Below are 22,377 nucleotides of genomic sequence, written 5' to 3'. Positions count from 1 at the left end.
GCACTCCAATACCCCAGCCTCTCTCAAAAATACCTAGTATACGGTTTCATTTGAAAAGAGCTCAGACAAAAGGAAGGTTGATTTGTGATTTCATAAAATATGATAGCAATCCCTCTATCTGATTTTTCACAACCCCAAAGCTTATAGATAACATTTCATAAATCAAAAGCTTACATAGGTATGTTGACTATATAGTTCATAAAGCTATCAACTTGACAGATTTTTTTTTAATTTTATTTTGTTTTGGTGCTCAGTAAACCCAGCGTGCTCAGGTTTACTTGGGGCTCTATGCTCACTAATCACTTCTGAAGGAGTGTGGGGGACTTTATATGGTGCTGGAGATTGAGCACAGTTGGCTGCAGGCAAGAAAGCACCCCACTAACAATGTAGCCTGATAAACTGGAATGAAAAACAGAGTTATGCTCAAGAATGGAGTGAGCTTAGTAAACAGATGTGGGATTTTGATTTATTCTTATAGTTTTATTTATTTACTTTTATAGGTGTCATACACAGGGTCACACCTAGTGATGTGGGAATGTGGTGCCAGGGATCAAACTATAATGTTTTAGAACTATAATATTATAATATTTTACCAATTTTAGAACTATAATGTTATAATGTTTTACTACTGAGCCACATCCACATATTTCATTCTCAAAACCTGCTCCCATAATAAGCAGGACTATACTGTCTTCACACTGTTAGCATTTCAGGCTTTGGCAATAATATACATTATCAGTGGAGAAATAGCATGTTGAACACAAAAGCGGTCTTTGGTGAAAGAAATTTTAATGTTTGAAATGGGCTGGAGTGATAGCACAGTGGGTAGGGCGTTTGCCTTGCACATGGCCGACCTGGTCAACCTGGGTTTGATTCCCCAGCCCCTCTCGGAGAGCCCGGCAAGCTACCAAGAGTATCTCGTCCGCATGGCAAAGCCTGGCAAGCTACCCGTGATGTATTCGATATGCCAAACACAGTAATAACAAGTCTCACAATGGAGATGTTACTGGGCCCACTAGAGCAAATTGATGAACAATGGGAGGACAGTGCTACAGTGCTACAATGTTTTAGGAAAAGTCTCTGAAAAATACAGGAATAAGACCTCACAAAAGGCAGAATATCTGTTCTTCTGAAGGCAACCGCCACATACCTGGTTGACTACAAGCCTCTGTCTCAATCCCTCAATCATTTAAGACAACAAAATACCTGGAATATTAGAGTGTATGTGGGAGTAACATTTCCTATTTATCTTTCAAGTTTTTCTCTGGTGCAAAGAGCTAAATGAATACAAATCCTAGTCCTTTGCCCTTTTACTTTTTCTGCTTTGTGAGACCAAGAAAGATTTATCTGAAGAACAAATTACTAAAAATAATATAAAGTTATATATGCTGGAGCAATAGAACAGTTGTAGGGCATTTGACTTGTGCTCAGGCAGCCCGGCTGATCTGGGTTCGATTCCTCCGCCCCTCTCTGAGAGCCCGGCAAGCTACAGAGAGTATTTGGTATGCCAAACACAGTAACAAGAAGTCTCAAAATGGAGACGATACTGGGCCTGCTTGAGCAAAAATCGATGAACAACAGAAGGAGAGAGAGAGAGAGAGTGTGTGTATTCTAAAGATATATTGACAAAACCAAACTTCAAAATGTCTGTATAGAAAAGAAAAGCATCCTCAAAATAAAAAAGAATCTAACCAAATATTTGCAGCAAATCATTTAACTTCTCTCTGCACCGTCTTTTGTTGTTCATCGATATGCTCGAGTGGGCACCAGTAATGTCTCCATTGTGAGACTTGTTGTTACTGTTTTTGGCATATCGAACATGCCACAGGGAGCTTGCCAGGCTCTGCCATGCTGGCAAAATACTCTCGGTAGCTTGCTGTGCTCTCCGAGAGGGACTGAGGAACTGAACCTGGGCCAACTGTGTGCAAGGAAAGCTTGATATAAGGGCATTTATATCAAAAGGGATAAATATATTGACTATAGAAATAACTCAGAGAAATTAATGTATAAAACTACAAACAACCTAATTAAAAAGTAAATAAATGGTGAGACATGGTTCAGGTAGTAGAAAACAAGATTCACATTTGTCTGTAACACCCTAGGTTCAATTTTAGCACCAGTATGCTGTGACCCAATTCCCATCATGGGAATAGACCCTATAGCTATAGTGACAATAATCAAAGAAAATGCTCTGAAGAGACACTTTTATAAAAGAGATATATGCCAATGGCCAACAGTCACAACAAGATGCTTAATATCTGTAGTTATCAGGGAACCACACAAACCACACATCAAAACCAAAACGGTCCATCACCTCACACCTGTAGAATAGAAAAGACAAAAAATGGCAATTGCTTGTCATTTATAGAGGAAAGGGAACCCTTATAGACTATTGTTAGATATGCAAATTCGTACAGTCACTATGGAAAACAGTATAGAGATTCCTCAAACACTGTCACTGTCACTGTCCTCCCATTGTTCACTGATTTGCTCGAGTGGGCTCAGTAACATTGTAAGACTTGTTACTGTGTTTGGCATATCAAATATGTCAAGGGTAGCTTGCCAGACTTTGCTGTGCGGGCAAGATACTCTCAGTTGCTTGCCAGGCTCTCTGGGAAGGACAGAAGGAAATAAAGGCAGAGGAATCGAACTCGGGTCAGCCGGGTCAGCCATGAGAAAGACAAACGCCCTACCCACAGTGCTATTAATCTAGCCCACCTCATGGTCACGGTCACGGTCCTCCCGTTGTTCATCAATTTGCTTGAGCAGGCCCAGTAACTTCTCCATCGTGAGACTTGTTGTTACTGTGTTTGGCATATTGAATACATCACGAGTAGCTTGCCAGGCTCTGCTGTGCGGGCGAGATACTCTCGGTAGCTTGTTGGGCTCTCCAAGAGGGGCGGAGGAATCGAACTTGGATCGGCTATGTTGGCTGCTTGTAAGGCAAATGCCCTACCGCCGTGTTATTGCTCCAGCCCACCCAGCCCACCTCAAATACTAAAAATACAAATATATTATGACCTAGAAATTCTAATCATATTTATCTGAAGAAAATAAAAATGATAACTTGAAAACATGTGCACTCCATGTTCATTACATTATTTACCAAAGCCAAGATATGAAAATAAGAATATATGCCAAGAATATTACCATATAATTTGCTGCCTTTTTGTTTTTATTTTGGTGACACACCTGTCAGTGCTCAAAGTTTACTCCTGGCTGGCTTGGGGTACTATATTGACTGCTGGGGATCGAACCCAGGTCAGTTGTGTGCAAGGCAAATATTTCTACCTATTCACTGTACTCTGGCCCCTTGATGCTTTGTTTAAGTGCTAACTATTAGCAAGAAAAAAAAAGTGAGTGTCTGATGTTTATAAAATTGGGGGAAAAGAAGAAAGTCCAAAGGGATGATTAAAGTGTAATTGTATGGCATTTTATTTCATTATTACTATTTTGTTTTTTGGAACATACCCTGCAGTGCTCATGGCCTACTACTAGTTCTGTGCTCAGAGATCACTCCAGGAGGGATGAGGGGTCCATATTAGGGAGTAGGGATTAAATTTGGGTCATCTGTGTGCAAGGCTGTGTTGTCTCCCTAGCTCCAATATACGGCATTTTAAAGAAATGCAACTTTATTCAGACATATTACATCATGGCCACAATCATCCTGTTGTTCGTCTATTGCCTCGAGCAGGCACCAGTAACGTTTCCCTCACCCTAGCCCTGAGATTTAAAAAAGTGCCATATTCAAGGCTCTTTCAGGGTTAGGAGAATGAGACCCATCATTGTTACTGGTATTTGGCATATTGGGTATACCACGGGGAGTTTGCCAGACTCTGCCAAGTTGGCAGGTTACATTCGGTAGCCTGCCAGGTTGTCCAAAGTAAGAATGAGATAACTAGATGTTGCACGGCTGCGAATGCCATTGGTCTTGGCCGTTGATGGGATTACACGGCACCAGGGCGGGCAGTTGGTGGGTGTGACCCCTGCCTACTGGAAGATGGAGGATCTGGGTGGAGGATGCTCAGCCCTGATCCGAGCAGGCTTGGCGATCTCAGCCCCGGGACTCACATGCCTTTATTCCTCTGCCGGTACCTTCATGCATGTGGAGAGTGGTCTCAGCATGGTTGTAGCTGGTTCTGGACGTCTTCAGCTGCTGGAGCTCTGCTCGGGGTGGGGAGGGAAACTCAACCATGCTAAGACATAATACATGAAAGATGATATTTTTGAGTTGCTATCTCATTTGTAAAAAGCCCTATTTTAATAGGTTATGGAATTGATTTTCATTATATATTTTATGTATATTTTTGTATATGTATATTAAAAAGAATCAAGATCTTGAATTTGGTTAATTCATATTAATGCATGTGAATCCTTTATATTCCTTGGATTTATCAAAATGACAGGCAAGATTAACACTCTTGCTCTTTGGGTACAGTTCAAATTGCCCATTGTAAAGTTTACTTAAATAGTTTAAATGTCCTTAAATTTTATTTCATATTAATTTGCATTAATATGAAGATAACACATTCTAAAGAAGACCATGTAACTTAGAGTCTTACAAATTACAACAGAGGGATTTAAAATTAAGGGGATTTGGAAGTATAATAGTTAAGAAAACAGTCACGAAACAGACTCTGAAATGACCCAAGAAGAAGTGGTTTGATAAGGACCCTGCTGGAGATAGGAAAGATTAACCTGCCCTGAGGACTGTGATCTGGGATGTATAGGGAGATGTCCCCAGAAAGAGCCAAACTTTAAGCTTAATATATCTCTTACTGGCAGAGCCTCCTGCCCCCTCGCCAGGGCTCCTTGGAGGGGGGCGGGTTGAGTTTCTCTCTCTGCCCCAAGCAGAGCCCCGGTAGCCGAAGACCTCCAGAACCAGCCACAACCATGCTGAGACCATTCTCCACACGCATGAAGGTACCTGCAGAGGAACAAAGGCATGCGGGTCCCAGGGCTGAGATTTTCAAGCCTGCTGGGATCAGGGCTGAGCATCCTGCACCCAGATCCTCCATCTTCCAGTAGGCAGGGATCACACCCACCAACTGCCCCCCCCCCCATGCTGTGTAATCCCATCAATGGTCAAGACCAACGGCACAATTTCACAGCCGTGCGACATCTAATTATCTCATTCTTACTTTGGACAACCTGGCAGGCTACCGAATGTAACCTGCCCACACGGCAGTCTGGCAAATTCCTCGTGGTGTACCCAATATGCCAAATACCAGTAACAATGATGGGTCTCATTCTCCTAACCCTGAAAGAGCCTGAAATATGGCACTTTTTAAAATCTCAGGGCTAGGATGAAGGAGATGTTACTGGTGCCTGCTCGAGGCAATCAACGGACAACAGGATGGTCATGATCATGATATCTCTTACTGTGTTCATACAAAATGACTACAAATATTATTAAGAAGTAAATTTAGTATAATTGTCTAAATGGATTACTAGCCAAGGAAAGGAGAAAGCAATATACCTTTAGTTGGAATTCCTCCCTTGGGTGGGTCTCCTAGTATGAATGCAGAGTGCTGGAGCCCCTAGATGAGATTCTGTCCTTGGGTAAATCTCCTAGAAGAACTTCCCCTGAAGGAAGGGCTTTACATCTGTTCATTGTTTATGATAATGTTCAGTCACACCTATTTGTAATAGCTACCCCCAACCCTTCATGATTTCTCTATAATTAATATTGTGAGACTTGAATAAATGGCCACTAATTACCAAGAAAAAATGAATGAATAAAAATTTAATTAATAGGATTTACTATGCTTTGATATTTATACTGCTCTGATATGCTTCTTTGCCACTAGATAGTTATAGATTGATATTAGTGTATGTAACCTTTACAATCTTTAGCTTATTTTAACCATGTTTATTGATTGCATGGCACAGATTAAAGAGCTTCAGTTACCTTCTGAATGATTCAGGAGCATATGCCACAACAGTAACACAGAGCTTGATGGCTTCACTTATAGAGAATGTCAGGTCTTCATTTCCATAGCAGAAATCTGAAGGGACAGGAACAAGGCACAAAATCAGAGTGCATTCTGATAATGGGATTAAGAATGGATCACTCCTGGGGCCAGAGAGATAGAACAGCTGGGTAGGCACTTTCTCATATCGGTCCTATGGGTCCTTTGAGCCATAGGGGTGATCCTTAGCACAGAGCCAGGAGAAGGCCCTCAGCACCACAGGGTGTAGTCCAAAGAGCAAAACAAACACACAAACAAAACCAAAACCAGGGCCGAGTGATAGTACAATGGGTAGGACGTTTGTCTTGCATGAGGCTAGCTAGATTTGATGTCCGGCATCTCATATGGTCCCCCAAGCACCACCAGGAGTAATTCCTGAGTGCAGAACCAAGAGTAACCCCTGGGCATTGCTGTGATGACTCAAAAAGCAAAACAAGCAAACAAAAACCCCCAAAACCAACCAGCAACCAACAAACCACGACAACAACTCCCCTCCTCCCCCCAAAAATCAAGAAAAAACAATTTATCACTCTAATATTTTATTCCCAGTATTTTTCTATAGCCATTTCTTTCTCTGGCTTTGATTCCAAAGCAATTACACATTCGACTTTTTTTTTTTTGCTTTTTGGCTCACACCTGGCGATGTACAGGGGTTACTCCTGGCTCGGTACTCAGAAGTTACTCCTGGCAGTGCTCAGGGGACCACATGGGATGCTGGGAATCAAACCCAGGTCGGCCGCGTGCAAGGCAAATGCCCTACCCGCTGTGCTATCTCTCCAGCCCCTCAATTTTCTTATTCAAAAAAAATTTATATTTTTGAACTATTGGATGAAAAATATAGCATTTTGGTAAGGAGTAATTTTTAATAAATTCACCTATTAGAAGCTATAGAGGCTATTCAGATGCTACAGTTAAATTTTCATCTTTGAGTTGAAATAACCAGAATTAAACCAGTTCTGGCTTAATCTGAATACCTTCAGGTTGATCTCCGAGCAAAGAGCAAGGTCTGGGCACTGTAGGGAATACTCCCCAACCCCACCAAAGAAAAATTTATATTTGTAGAGTTAGTCACTAAGAATGTCACAGAAAACCTCAATTTTCTGAAAATTGCAACGACAGAGTAGTTAAGTGGTTGAATAAGTTAAATACAAGTGCAGAAAATTACTCCAAAAGTATTATTTTTTTCAATAGATTTTTTTTTAGTTTTATTTATTTTTTATTTTTTTTAATTTTTATTAGTGAGACACCATGAGGTACAGTTGTAGACTTACAAATTTTTGTGCTTGGGTTTTATTATTACAATGATCAAAATGCTCTACATCATTAATCGTCACGGAGATGCAGATCAAAACCATAATGAGGTATCATTTCACACCACAGAGACTGGCCCACATCCATAAGAACTCCAAGATTTTTTTTTAAAAAATTGAGAAAAACCAGTTGATAGGAAAACTTTCTCATTCAATTTATACTACTGCACCATTTATTTTTACACTGTTGTCTTCATTCCAAATATTCAATAGAGAAGGTTTTTTTTTATTATTGAAAGTTAAAAGAAAATTGTGGCAAATTTTTTTTTACCTAATGACTTAAGAGGCTTCTCCGCTTTGACCAGCTCCAGGATGTCCAGGATGTCAGTGGTGTCTCCCTCCAGAGACTGCAGCAAGTCAAACAGGCACTGAGCAGACACTCCTTTGCTGCGTCCATTGTTGGCAGCATCCTATATATGAAAGGCATTTCTTTTTTATTACATCACCGTGATCTACAGTTACAAAAGTTTCATGTTTGAGTTTCAGTCACACAATGATCAAACACCCATCCTTCCACCAGTGCACATTTTCCACCACCAATGTTCCCAGTATCCTTCTACCCTCCCATCCTACCCCTCCCCCTGTCTCTATGGTAGAAAATTTCCCTCTTTCTCTCTACTTATGGGCATTAGGGTTTGCAATACAGATAAAGGAAAGCCATCATGTTTGGTTCTTTAATTGCTTTCAGCACACATCTCCCATCCCGAGCAATCCTCCAACCATCATTGACTTAGTGATCCCTTCTCAACCCCAGCTGCCTTATCCCCCAGCTCATAAGGCTGGCTTCCAACCATGGAGCAGTCCTCCTGGCCCTTGTCTCTGCTGTTCTTGGGTGTCTGTCTCATATTATATTTTATATTCCACAGATGAGTGCAGTCATTCTATGTCTGTCCCTCTCTTTCTGACTCATTTCACTTAGCAAATTTCATGACTTCATCTCAAAAGGCATTTTTAGTTTGTTGATTTCTACCTTAGTACAAATGTCGTTTGATCAGAAATTCAAAATTCACAAATGTCAGTAACAGCTACAACATGGATCAGATGTTTACTTACAAAAAACCTGCACCCAAAAGTGGTTATATGATTTTGGAATGGAATACCTGAATTTTACAGGATCTGTTGAATGTTATTCTGGTATAAAAGAGGTATTTGTGGAAACTCATAAAAGTATAATATGCAAGCTGCCAGAAAAGTTCATGTCAACCCTCTGGTTAAACTCAGAAATCTCAAAGGAAGTTTCCATTATGAATTAGTTTAATACTTCAAGTATTTTGGAAAACAGACACTTTAATGATTCTTAAAAATTTACAGGTTATAGTTAATAATAAATTTGCAAATCTCAGGCACTTGTCACCTCAAATCTATTTAAAATGCCTGTTCATCCATCACTAATAAATTTCTGCTATGTACTGGGCTCCATTCTGCCCTGAATTAAAGGAAAACCAAGATCAAATGAATGAAGCAACAGTATAAAACAAAAAACACACAAAAAGCGTGTTTGATTAGAATTTAAATACTTCTATGTGGTATAGTAGAGATACATATTACTAAAAGAAACATGTGTATGGTGTGTAAGGTATTATAAAAGAAAGCAAACTTATACCAGAGAGCAACAGCAAAGAAAAAAATCTAAGTTTTATTAACATTTAAAAATTTTCACTGTTTTTTTTTAAATTAAGCCTAAAAGTGCACAGTTGGTCTATTTACATCTTAAGACCTGATATGACATATGCTAATCAATTATTTTCTTGTTTAAAGAAGAATGTCTTAAGGTCAAAGGAATAGCTCAAAGGAAAGGATGACCCTGATTCACTCTCTGAACATTATAGTCCCTGAGAACTGATGGGAACAAGCCCTGAGCACCTAACTGGGAGTCGTCCCCTAGCACTGCTGGGTTTGACTGCAACTTCTCTCCTACCCTCTAAAAGAGAAAAAATAATTTATGCTATTCAGATGCTATAAATCAGGCTTGTAAGAAATTATATGACTAGATCTAGTGAAAATCTAATAATAATTCAACATTTGATCCCCAAATCACAAGTACTTAACAACTGACAGCTTCTGTAATTCTTTCTCAACTTAGAGAATCAGAGAATCAGAGAATGTCAAACACATACCCAAACAATCAGTTATGATGCTGTAAATCTGATATGCCTGTTGACAGCTTTCTCTCACTAGGAACCACTCATCACGGTATTCTGGAAACCTTTCCTTTCCTCAGCTGTCATGTTTTCTCACCTCTCCATCTGCCTTTGAATTTTGGCCAAAACACAAGTGACACTGGCTAACTCCTTTCTATAGTAAGATCTAGATAAAGAGACTTTGCTTTACTCATTTAGTAGGTTTTGATTTATCTGCACAGCGATTACTCACAGGAAACTCCAGGAGGGGGGCCACACTGGCAAAGAGCTGGAGCACAAAGGGCTTCCGGTGTAGAATGTAGAACTGATGGCAGGCAAATTCTATGGCTTGACGCAACTGTGGGTTGCTTTCATAGTCAGAGTATACCTATGGGGAAAATTCCACTTATTTATAGAGACCCTTAACAGCGCCTAGAACTTGCAGCCACGGAATGCCAGGAAGCAAAGACCAATTTCATGAGTGGTGGAAGAGAGTGTAAATACACTTGGGGCTAGAGTAATAGTATGGAAGTTTCGGCTTTTGGCTTGTATTCTGTTGACTCTAGTTCGACAACCTCCCCCCCGCCCCAAGCCCCCATCACATATTGTCCTCTGAGCACTGCAAGGAATCACTCCTGAAAACATAACCAGGAAAATTCCATGAGTACAGCAGTGTTTGGACCAAAATTCCCAAACACTTTATCCATGGAAGCTTATGATTAAGAATTTATCTCAAGAAAATTACTGGATAAATATGAAGAGATGTTTATATAACAAATGCTAGATGCAAGTTTGCTTTATAATAGTGGAAAGTTTGAGGCAAAAATTTTCCACAAATTATGATTAGTGAATTACGATACCTGCATTTAAAAAAACTCTGTGATAAGTAGAAAAGATATTCCAACTATAAAGCACTGTCCACCGTAGCACTGTCCTCTGGTTGTTCATCGATCTGCTGGAGCGGGCACCAGTAATGTTTCCATTGTGAGACCTGCTGTTACTGTTTTTGGCATATTGAATACACCACGGGGAGTTTGCCAGGCTCTGCCATGTAGGCAAGATACTCTCAGTAGCTTGCTGGGCTCTCCGAGAGGAACGAAGGAATTGAACCGTGTGCTAGGCAAACGCCCTACCCACCCACTTTGCTAAATGCCTATGTATTTTTAGTGCTATGTGATGAAATTAGGTAACAGTTTTGAATACTACTTTAAATTTTAAGATGCAACATTATTTTAAAAGAAAGTAGAATATAGTGGCAGGGTTTTCAAGAAATAAACAATGACTCTATAGGAGAATGTAGTGTTTTTTCATCTTTAAACTTCTCTTCATGTGAATTTTATAACAAGCATGTATTGGCTTGGTCATAAGGAAAAAAGTTATAAAGAAAATACCAATTAATTAGAAGCAGGATATTATTATTAAAAATTGTTTCCCCTGTAAGCTGGGCAAACTTCACCTTGCATGCACATGTTACTTTCATAATTTTGATTAAAAATTTTATAAAAACAAAGAGGTAGGAGGAGCCGCAGCCCCTGTCCGAACTTTATTCTCTATTCTTAATTGCAGCCAAACAGGTATGAGTAAATGGAAAAAGGTAAAGGCCCTCCCGTTGATCGTCGATTTGCTCGAGCGGGCCCAGTAACGTCTCCATTGGAGACTTTGTTGTTACTGTGTCTGGCATATCGAATACTCTCGGTAGCTTGCCGGGCTCTCCGAGAGGGGCGGAGGAATCGAACTCGGGTCGGCCATGTTGGCCACTTGTAAGGCGAACGCCCTACCGCTGTGCTATCGCTCCTGATAAATGTACCTCCTCCAATATCTTCATGCAAAGTTTAATGGTAATGAAAAGTTCCATTCAGATAGACTCTACATGAAAAAAAAAGTATCCTCTGAACCCTTATATTTTTGGCTAAAGAGAGCAATGCTTCTCAAATTGGCAAGGGTACCAGAGCCATCAGAAGGGCTTATTCAAGTACATATTCTTTTTTTTTTTCTTTTTGGGTCATACCCGGCGATGCTCAGGGGTTACTCCTGGCTCTGCACTCAGGAATTACTCCTGGTGGTGCTCAGGGGACCATATGGGATGCTGCGAATCCAACCCAGGTTGGCCGTGTGCAAGGCAAACACCCTACCTGCTGTGTTATCACTCCAGCCCCTCAAATATTCTTAAGCTCTAAAGAAACCCTAGAAAGCCTAGAATTTCTCTTTCAGTTAGTGTGGGATGGAGCCCAAGAAGAGACATTTCTGACAGATTCCTGGTTGATGGCTGAGGATTACGGTTCCAGACACCACTAGTCTGGAAGAAAAGGAAACAGCATATACCAGGTCTGGGGAGATCACAGAATAGCCTGGACTCTATTGTGACCTCGTGGCAATTTCTAGGGGGATGTCATTTGTGTATTCCATTGCACATGCGCGCACGCACACACACAGATACACACACACACACACACACACACACACACACACACACAAATACCACAGCCTTCCAAAAGTCTTGCTATAAACCCTGTGGAGCTCCAATAGAGCAGTCCCCAGATTCACAGGGTGATGGGGCCTGAAGAGACAGGGCACCTGCAACATGGTGGGGAGAATCCACTGGTAGCCACTGAGAGAGAAGAGGTGGTTGAAGTGCACAGCACTGTTGATGACCGTGGCAGCATACTGTCTGAGCAGGGCACTGTCTTCGGGGTGCAGGATCAGAGCCCCATTAAAAACGTTGAGGAAGAGCATGATTTCATCTCCCCAGGGAAACTCGCTCGGCATGCCCAGGAACATCTCCTCAAGGAGTTGAATCCACAAGCTTTTCTGAAGAGTATCAAGGCCAAACAGCTCCTTTCCAGCTGTGAGGACATCAAATGGCAGGGAAAGAATTACTCCTGGGATCCCATCCGTGTGGGAGGGCGCTCAAACCCACGGGCACGGCTGGTTTGCATTTGTTCCAACTCTGGGGGATAAACATCCACTGTGGAAATGCTTTCCAGAACAATACTGCTGGCCTGAGTATAATGCTTCCTAGTCCCCAAAGAACTGTCATCAACACCTCTTTGATTTCACTCTGTGGGCAAGACTAGGCAGGCATTTACAGCGTGTTGTTCCTGAATGCATCTTAAAATTCAGTCATTTCAGGAGGCTGGGGAGATAGCACAAGAGGTGGGATGCTTGTCTTATATGCAGTGCACCTGGTTTTGATCCCTGAGACCCCACAGCGTTGGTTCCCAAGTTTGCCAGGTTTATTTCTGAGTCCCAAACCAGGAGTAACTCCAGGAGCACTGTCAGGTTTGGCCCCCAAATAAAAAACACACAAAGTCACTTCAGCAAGAAAATGACAGGGCTGGGACTAGTTTTTGGTTTTTGAACTCCTGGTCTGACTAGAACTTGTCCCACTATTGCTTAAAAACCTCATGATGGTGAAGAAATTTCCCTAAATGAGTGAGTAACAGAGCAAGGTTTCAAAATGGGCCTGTTCATTTTTGTCTCTCTATGTCTCTTTCTCACTTCAGATACATTTCTTCAATACAGAATTTTATGAGTTTTGAGAAAAAAACCCCACAAATTCATGTTATTAACACCCAGTCAATATATAAATCGCTTTCACTACTTCAAAATGTTCCTGTATGACCCATTCCAGGTAATTTATGCCCTCAAATCAGATGTAACTGCTAATCTGATTTCTCGCTCTCTAAATGACCTTTGTCTCTTCTTGAAATTCATATAAATTATTGACTTATTATTCACTTGGCCAAGTTTTCACCTCACAACTCCACAATACTTCTTTGAATTGTCTATGAGCCTCTATGTCAGGGTTCACAGCATCAATATCACCTGGGAACTTTTGAGAAATGCAAGTTCCAGGGTTCCATGTCCCATTTCAAAATTTCTGAATCAGAAATTCAGGGAGGAGTGGGCAGCAATCTGTGTTTTATCAGATTCCATGGGTGATTTTAAGGTATATTCTGGCTGGAGTAATTCTGACTTAGACACTGCTGCTGAAGGATAGTATCCTTACCCCCCACCCCTGGCCTTGTTGAGGACAAATATAAACCTGAGAAGAAACTCAAGAGGAAATGCTTCTTTCCTGATACCTTGAGGATCACTGAAGAGTGAAAATTCAGCATCAATTGCACTTCGTGGGAAGGAAGGCAGCCGGAGGAGGTCTTCCTGGAGCATGGAGACATGGGACTGTTTGTGGGCTGTGGGGATCTTCTGGGTAAGGGAAATGAGAAACAAAACACGTCCTACTTCCTCCAGCTTCCGAGTGAACACCTAACCGAAGAGAAAAGTGGGAGTAGAGGAAAAGCAGAATTAGCAATTCTAAAAGTACAATGAGTTTAAAAAAATAGAAAGAAAGGGAAAAAATCTGTTATTGCAAAAAGCTGATTAAAAAATTAAGGAAAGGAGTAAAATGAGGGTTTTTACCACATGGAGCAAACAACACTTAATTTCTTTTCACTCCCCACTATGGATTGCTCTTAAAGAAGAAAGGGTTTCTGATAGACTTTGCAGACTGCAGGAACACAAAGAAGGCTTTCTTAGGAATAGTTTAATATTACATAGAGCCTATTTGTTTGGATGTCAGAACTTGGATGATCATCTCCAAAAGGGAACCAGTTTATCAGTTCTAATTACTTTTACCATTTCCACTGTTGCTTTGTTTCCTATCAGTTCTGGGATTGTCTATTATAAATGAGTGAAATGGAAACTGGGAAAAATCTGACTGGGGTACCAAAACTGATGGAATTTAACTGGCACTTCTTAGCACTAAATTTAAATGGCATGGCAGTTACTTTTCTGGAATCCTTCTTATTTCATAATATGTTGACAATGAATGTATTGGAAATGATGACTAAGAAGTCAACAAACTGTTTGCAGCATATGTACTAAGACTGAAACAACACTAAGATGAGTAACATGGTCCCTGTCAAAGGATGGAACAAAAAATGAAGTGCTCCATATGAAAAAGAAAGAAAGAAAGAAAGGATGAAAGAGAAAAGAAAGAAAAGAGAAAAGAAAAGTTTTAAAAAAGCAAAGAGGCTTTCCTTGCTCCACTTCACTTTTCTTGTCCCCTTATTGAAGATTAGATGGTCATATGCTTTGGGGGAGATGTCAGTATATTCAACCCTGTTCCATTGGTCTACAGCTCTCCCTTTGTTCCAGTACCATGCTGTTTTAATTATTACTGCTTTGTAGTAGAGTTTGAAGTTAGGGAGGTTGATTCCTCCCATTTTCTTTTTCCCAAGAATTGCTTTAGCTATTCGTGGGGGCTTATTGTTCCATATAAATTTCAGGAGTGTTTGGTCCATTTATTTTCATACTTATGTCCTTTGTGCAAATTATTGGATTTCCTTAAGCTCAATGTCTGATTTGTCATCAGATATTACTTTGCTTGTTAAGTTTTTCCCACCCCTCTTTGCCAACTTTTAAAAAAGCAACTTAGTATTATTTAGAGAAAAGAGTTACATATTCAAAAGAGAACATAGGCTTCTCCAGAGGAGAGCCAAGATTATATATCTCAGGTTTGAGATGTTGGCAAATCACCAACATAGAGAATGATTCTGTTCTTCAATATTAAGTCTTAGTATAACTATTTAGTTATGTTTCCTCTTGGTTTGAAAGACTTTTGTTCACACCAAGGTCAACTCACTGGTCAGTGGTAAAGCTGGAATGAAGTTCAAGTCTGAAGACTTTAGCAGTGCTTTTTTCAGGCTTTCTGTATTAATTAATGCCTGCTAGGTTTTTTTCCCAGCTAGTCTAAACTTTTAGGAAAATCATCTACTAGCTTATTATATGTACTTTTACAAAATTTAAAATGAAAATCAAAGTTGAACTAGTAGATAAGTATAAATTAGAAGATTTCTGTTGTTTAGACTCATCAGCGAATCCAAGCATTATCCAAGTTTCTTAAGATATTTACATTACATTCCAATTTCTAAAACTTAGTTAACATGACTATGGGGGCACTATCCAATGATCAGGGCCCATTCATTTGCTGTAGAGAGGATCAAAAGGGTCACAGAATCACAGAATTGGCAACACATTCTAGATTGTCTATCCCAGCACCATGGGGAATCCATCCCATCAATCACAAGTGGTTCAGTACCTGTTTCTGAATAAGCTCCTGGCCCTTCTCGGGATGCATATGTACGAGATTCAGCTGTGGAGATACTGACCTTCGGAAAGGGTAAATATCCCGAACAAACGTCTTTGGTGGGGTTACACAAAGAGGGAAATAAAACAAAGATTCAAATGATTACATTTTTCTTAACCTCATTTCATTTTTACTCAAGTGCAAAACAATCACGTATTTCTGAATGGTTTTCACATCTGCTGTTATTATATGCCCCATGATTTTACAAAGTCTTAAGGAAGATAAGCCCCACTTCTTGGTAAAACTTCAAACTGCCTAGGTGAGACCTCTTTCAAAACGGTAGGGAGCTATGCCAGGAGTGAAAAATCTAAAAGCAATTTGCCAAACGACATCTTACAGGATCACAGTAAGTGTGTCAGTATTTTATCTGAGTTGTCCTTTGACTCATTAGAGATCACCTGGTCATACTTTAAATAACAGAAAGGTGAAGCAGAACTGCAGTAGAGGTCTAAAGAGGTACAGGGAAATTAACATGGGCAATTTAAATTTTCATCTTGATGCAGTTACAATGAGTAACTAACTGCTTGACTTTCCCCCCTTTAACTATTATAATTATTTTATGCTGGATAATATTATCCCCTTCGATGTTCATAAAAGAAAACAAAGTTACAAAGGTAAAGTGACTTATTTACAGCTACATTACAGACAATTAGATATTTGACCTAAAGTTCCATACTTTTAGTTCCTAAATGCTTTAGGGGGTTCAAGTTGTCCTCAGAAAGGACATGAGGTCATTATTGCAGCCTTACCTTATTGTAGTGGATCAGATTCCATCGTTTATCCATGAGAAAGTAATGGGTAGACTGAGATTCTGGTATATTAAAAAACTCCAGGCACTCCTAGAACAATAAGAAAACAATCAATATTTATTGATGACATGTCCCAAGAAGCAAACTAGATGATACAAATATAAAAACAAACAGACTTACAAGGAGTTTAAAGTATCATGTATTTATATCTTATACTCATTGTATATGTATATAAGTATGTGTATATTTACTTTTCTGGGTGTTTTGAGTCATATCTAGTGCTGCTCAAAGTTTACTCTTGGCTCTGCACTCAGGGATCGCTCTGGCTGTACTTCGGTGACCATATGGGGTGTTGGGGATTGTATCTGGGTTGGCTTCATGCCAAGGCTAATATCCTACCTGCTGAGTATTGGTCTGATCTCTACATAAATTGGTCTGATTTTACATAAATTTAAACATACTCACATAGTTATCCATAAGAATAACATAATAAACCCTGATAATACCATAGAAACTCTCCAAAAATGTGCAATTTTAATTCAGACTGCTGAACTGTGGAAATACAGTGACATCTACTGCTTCCAATTTGTGAAGGGAAGCATTTTTAGTACCAATATAAAGAACAATATAAACTGCAATGTATTCCTTATTAAACACCGTATTTTAAATGGAATGAGCCTGGCAAGCCACCGAGAGTATCACGCCTGCATGGCAAAGCCTGGAAAGCTACCCGTGACGTATTCGATATGCCAAACAGTAACAAGTCTCACAATGTTACTGGACCCGCTCTAGCAAATCGATGAACAACAGGAGGACAGTGACAGTGACAATGACAGTGATTTTCATGTATATACATAATTACCATTAGTATACAGTTCTATAGAAGAAAAAATTATGACTAGAAATTCTGCAATTTTATTTAGATTCTCTGCATTGTAGGGGAACCGGATTAAAATTCACTATCTGCCCTCATGTGTCCCACCGTTTCCATGTGAAATGGAATGGATTGATTCTGGAGTTTTGCTTCACTGGGCTTTCTAAATTCTTAGAAGATGCCTGAGTGAAGCCTAATTGAGGCTTAGTCCACTTTCTACTAAAAAAAGAAAATACAAATTTAAAAAGGTCAAACATTTGGGTCCAGAACTTTATTCTAGAAAATCAGACTACCAAAAAATATGAACACCATATAAGAAGAAAATCATTGTATTAGTTTACTTTATACTTTACTTTTAAAAAGTACATTTTAAAAAGTACAGACACATGTGTCTATGGATTGCATTTTATTTTGAGGGGTGAAAATTGTAGTCACTGTCCACTGTCACTGTCCTCCCATTGTTCATCGATTTGCTTGAGAGGGCCCAGTGACGTCTCCATTGTGAGACTTCTTGTTACTGTGTTTGGCATATTGAATACTCTTGGTAGCTTGCCAGGGCTGGAGCGATAGCACAGCGGGTAGGGCGTTTGCCTTGCACGCAGCCAACATGGCCGACCCGAAAATTGTAGTAACCATCAAAAATACTTTCTTGACACATTCATTTATTTTAAAGTTTACAGTTTTAGCTTTTCTAATAATTTCAAGATTAGTAGAAAGTTAATCTTGAATCAATTAGATTCCACCTAAAATGTTCTCTGGCAAGGATAATGAGCTAACAGCTAGATTTTCCCCCAGAGCTCTCAGTGTGCAAAGCCAGGCTACCTCAGTATTACAAGTGTAAAGACGAGTACTGCTGGGCATGTCTCAAAACAAATATAACAACAAAAATATTAACAGTATTGAAAGAGTTAGGAATACACATCAGAGTTGCCACCTCCTAAAGCTGAGACAGAGCTTGAATAATTTTGCCTACTCTTGTGCAGAGCTAAAATGTCAGTTAGTGTTAGGAAAATTATGCAAGGAAAAGAGGAAATACATAATAGTGGGACTGATTACAGAAATAAACAAATGTACCTCTTTGTTTTAAGAGAGATAAAGGTCATTTACTCCAAAAATATTCAGCGAAGGGGCCAATTATCAATCTTGTCAGAGGTCACGTACCTTTAACAGGGCTTCAAACTGAGTATCTTCATGAACTGGTAACTGGGTTGGGATGTCACATTCATTCTGTCCGTGAACTACTAAGGTTTTGGTACCTATGGAAGGTAAAAGTAAAAGGAAACTAACTTTTATAGGAATCTTTAGATTTCAATCATAAAACAATAACATATTATCAATATCCTGAAATTTATTTATTTATATGTTTAATTATTCACTTATTTGCAGTGCTGGGAATTGACATGTCTCATACATTTAAGGCAAGTGCTTTACTATTAGCAACATCCCTTTTACTGCTATTATTTTGTAGTTAATGTGAAAGATGTATTGTATCAGTTATACCATGTTTGAGTTAAACATATTTTTAAATATGTGGATTTATTACTAAAAACAATTATAATCACTTATGGAGTTGCCAATAATTTACATGCACATTGTATAAGATACTTAAATTCCACAGCAATCCAATTACAAGGGCAATATTTTTTTTAATCTTAGAAATGAGAAAATAAAGAACTTATTTATATAAGTAATAACTGTTAATAGTTTATAAATAATGTAGTTAAAGGTACATAATTATTCAGTGAGCAAATCAGAATTTAAATTTTGGGCACTGCAACAGATAAATATACCCTTTTTAAAATACAAAACATGAAAAGAAAAATAGTTGAGAAAATATCAAGAGAAATATGAGTAAAATTAAAACAACTTCCTGAGCTGTATTTTACATTTACAGTTTTTTTAAAATTTCTACTTGGGCAGTGAAGTAATAACATCTATTTAATTTGCAATTACATATGCATGTGCAAGTTATGCAAAATCTTGATTATTGGGGGGTAGGGTTTTGGGGCCATACCAGGTGGTACTCAAGTCTCACTCCTATCTCTATCTCAGGGAATCACTCTTAGTGGTCTCGGGGGACTGTATGAGGTGCTGGATATCAAACCCAGGTTGACCATATGCAAGGCAAATGCCCTACTCTCTGTCATATCACTCCAGTCCCTACCTTGATGTTTAATGAATTATTTTTAAGTGTGCAAATGACAACGAAAGTTTCTTTGTTATGATAAAACTGATCATTTTGTTGGGTAATGTATAAGACATATAAATATATAACTCTCCAAATATTATTTATTGGCTGTTTACCAGAGATCTTAAGGCTACAGGCTACAAACTATTATTAATTCCATTTATTTTACATACCTAAACTCATTCATCACAATTGTAAAGTACAAGTTATATCCCTATTTTATAAATGAGTAGAGAAAGCTTGAAAAATGATCACCCTTTTCAAAGCTAATACTAATTATATGGCTAATAAATGACAGTGTTGTGATTCTAATGCAACCTTTTTTTTGTTGCCAAAACCAGAATAATTATCTACATGTAATTTTTGTCTTTCTCTTTGTTTCAAGAATGTATCATCTCCTATTATCTTAGTCATGGCAGAAGGATAAAAGCTTGGCAAAAATCTTTATCCTAAAGAAAAACAGCTATCCAAAGAGAAAAAGAACTGTATCTAAAATTTACATCATACCTCATGTTCTTTTTGTGATTCTCTTTCTTGTTGCTTTTTCCTTTCTCAATTTTGTCATAAAGCCATCTCTCATTGAATTTACAAAGTTCTGGGGTCTGTGCCATGCAAACAATATTATTCTCTCTGCATGCCAAAGATTCATTCAAAAAGGCTTTCAGTTTAACTGGCCCTCCGCGATAGACTTAAACAAATCTCCCACCTTGGCAGGCCTTCAAGGATTCAGTTCACATTGATCTTAGTTCTGATCTCTCTTTCATCTGGCCTTTGCTCACTTTTAAAGGATCTATTGTGTTTTTTTTTCTTTTCAGATAATATTAAACAAAAATTCTTTGAAATACTCAATCCTAAGGTCAGAGCACTGAAAAATTTCTCATGAGGGAGAGAGCCACTTGGCCTTTAAAAGGGTCATTTGCCATCTTAAAAACAGAACAAAACATTATGTTATTCAAACGCAGCCATTACCTGGCATGGATGCGGTCACCAGGAGCTTGACCTCACATTGCTCTTTCTTCATTGTCTGCTTCAGATCCTTGAAGAACAGACCCTCCACATAACCCACCACCTCCCAGAGGAATGTCAGGGTGGCTGAAATGGCATCCATCCCCCATTCACAAGGGGTTCGAACGAAGTACATGATCAATCCCACCTAAAAAACAGGAGGAAATTCACAAAGTCGCAACAAGCCTGAGCTCATATTAGAATTTTCTTCTCTCTCCTTCCTTCCTTCCTTCCTTCCTTCCTTCCTTCCTTCCTTCCTTCCTTCCTTCCTTCCTTCCTTCCCCTCTCTCTTTCTTTCTATCTTTCTTTCTTACAATTTTTCTTACTTTCTAAATAAAACATTCTTTCAGGTTTTATATTCTTCCTTTCAAATGCTTCCTTAACACTCTCAATGTCAATAACCAGCATAAATGGGAAACTGAAGAAGGATTGCCAGACATTTTCTGTTTCACTAAAATGGCTACTTCTTCAGAGACAAATAGGAAAGCATTTTTTCTAGTCTTCAGGTCACTTGGTAGCTCAGGTACTTGGGACTCCCAAAGTTAGGTGTTTTTTTTCTTCTTTGGTGTGTGTGTGCATATGTGTGTGTGTGTGTGTGTGTGTGTGTGAGAGAGAGAGAGAGAGAGAGAGAGAGAGAGAGAGAGAGAGAGATTTACACTACGTACAGCTTATTTTATATCTAAGAGTCTAAATCAAAGCATCTTTTTCTTGTTAAGTTCAAATTTATTTATTTATTTGTCTAGTTTTTTTTGGAGGGGGGTCACACCCAGCAATACACAGGGGTTATTCTTGGCTCTGCACTCAGGAGTCACTCCTGGCAGTGTTCAGGGGACCATATGGGATGCTGGGAATAGAACCCGAGTCGGCCACATGCAAGGCAAACACGTTGCCTGCTGTGCTATCTCTCCAGCCCCTATTTGTCTAGTTTTTTGAGCCACATCTAGTGGTATTCAGGGCTTACTCCTGAATCTGTACTCAGGAATCACTTGGAGGTGCTCAGAGTACTTTTTGTGATGCTGGGGATCAAACCTAAGTCTGCAAGCATCTTAACTCTTTTACTGTCTCTCTGGTCCAGGTAGTAGGAGTATGCAAGAGGAGAAGAGACTAGAAGAGACATTAAGATACTGGGGGAAGACAGTGGGTACTTTAGTGTGTGTGTGGGGGAGTGGGGGGGCATAAGGTAATTTTTATATTGCTACCATATACTTTAACATTATTGTAAATAGCTAAAAAACAAAATTAAAACTATAATAAGCAAAAATGAGGTCTACATAAACAACAAAATGGTAATAGTAATTACAAATGAAATATATTTGTTATATAAGTAAATAATTTAAATTCTGTTAATGCTTACAGTAGAACGATTAAAAATAGATCTTAAGACAAAGATTTTTGAAAAAGAAACAAAATAAATCATCTTTCACATTAAAATAATAATCCTAACAACTATTTGGTCACCAAATCTCTTTGAAAATTTCCACATATCACCATGCTTGTGTCTCGGGTTGATGATCACTGTGTCAAGCTAAATAGTGAATTTAAGTGTTGCTAAAACAGTCTGAAAGAGATATATAAGTATTCTCAACATTACCATGCATATCTGTTATATGCATCAAGAAAAAAACCCTGTATGATAAGGAAAACAGAAATTCGCTAGACCTCATTGTTTTCCATTCTGAATACAATAACCTGAATACAAGTTCACCATTTTTTGGGATTTGGGAAACATTAGAATTTGAATATCAACACAAAACCAGAAATTAACATGCATACAAAATAAGACTATACAATAAGAGCAAAGTGTTACTCCTCTGTTCACTCAATTAACCCAGCTGGTATGCCTTACTTGGAATAGATAGGCAAGTATGAAAGAAGGGAAATGGAATATCCATCTTATTTCAAAGCGCAAAGTCAGAAGAAAGCAATGGTAAGCATTTCCCTTGTACAGTGACCTAGAAATATGGGCAGGTTTAGGCAAGTGAAGGTAACACTACAGGGGTTCTTGTGTCCA

General features: G+C 38.9%; 1 protein-coding gene across 3 annotated transcripts in view; it reads right to left on the bottom strand.

Annotated features, from left to right (window-relative positions):
- UNC80 (unc-80 homolog, NALCN channel complex subunit) overlaps positions 1-22,377 on the bottom strand; it is a 255,397-nt gene that overhangs the window by 56,211 nt on the left and 176,809 nt on the right. For all 3 annotated transcript variants that reach the window (XM_056111839.1, XM_056111840.1, XM_056111841.1), the window contains exons 38-46: positions 20,331-20,514; positions 18,335-18,429; positions 16,300-16,389; positions 15,503-15,604; positions 13,488-13,668; positions 11,977-12,245; positions 9,656-9,790; positions 7,554-7,692; positions 5,912-6,008 (exon numbers count right to left, since the gene is read on the bottom strand). In XM_056111839.1, the coding sequence (XP_055967814.1) occupies positions 5,912-6,008; positions 7,554-7,692; positions 9,656-9,790; positions 11,977-12,245; positions 13,488-13,668; positions 15,503-15,604; positions 16,300-16,389; positions 18,335-18,429; positions 20,331-20,514 (1,292 nt within the window). The remainder of the gene's footprint in view (positions 1-5,911; positions 6,009-7,553; positions 7,693-9,655; positions 9,791-11,976; positions 12,246-13,487; positions 13,669-15,502; positions 15,605-16,299; positions 16,390-18,334; positions 18,430-20,330; positions 20,515-22,377) is intronic.

This window comes from Sorex fumeus, unplaced genomic scaffold (assembly GCF_029834395.1).
Source record: "Sorex fumeus unplaced genomic scaffold, SorFum_2.1 ptg000014l, whole genome shotgun sequence".
Lineage (NCBI taxonomy): Eukaryota > Metazoa > Chordata > Mammalia > Eulipotyphla > Soricidae > Sorex > Sorex fumeus.
Note: the sequence above shows the minus strand (reverse complement) of the source record. Positions and strands in the feature narration are given on the sequence as shown.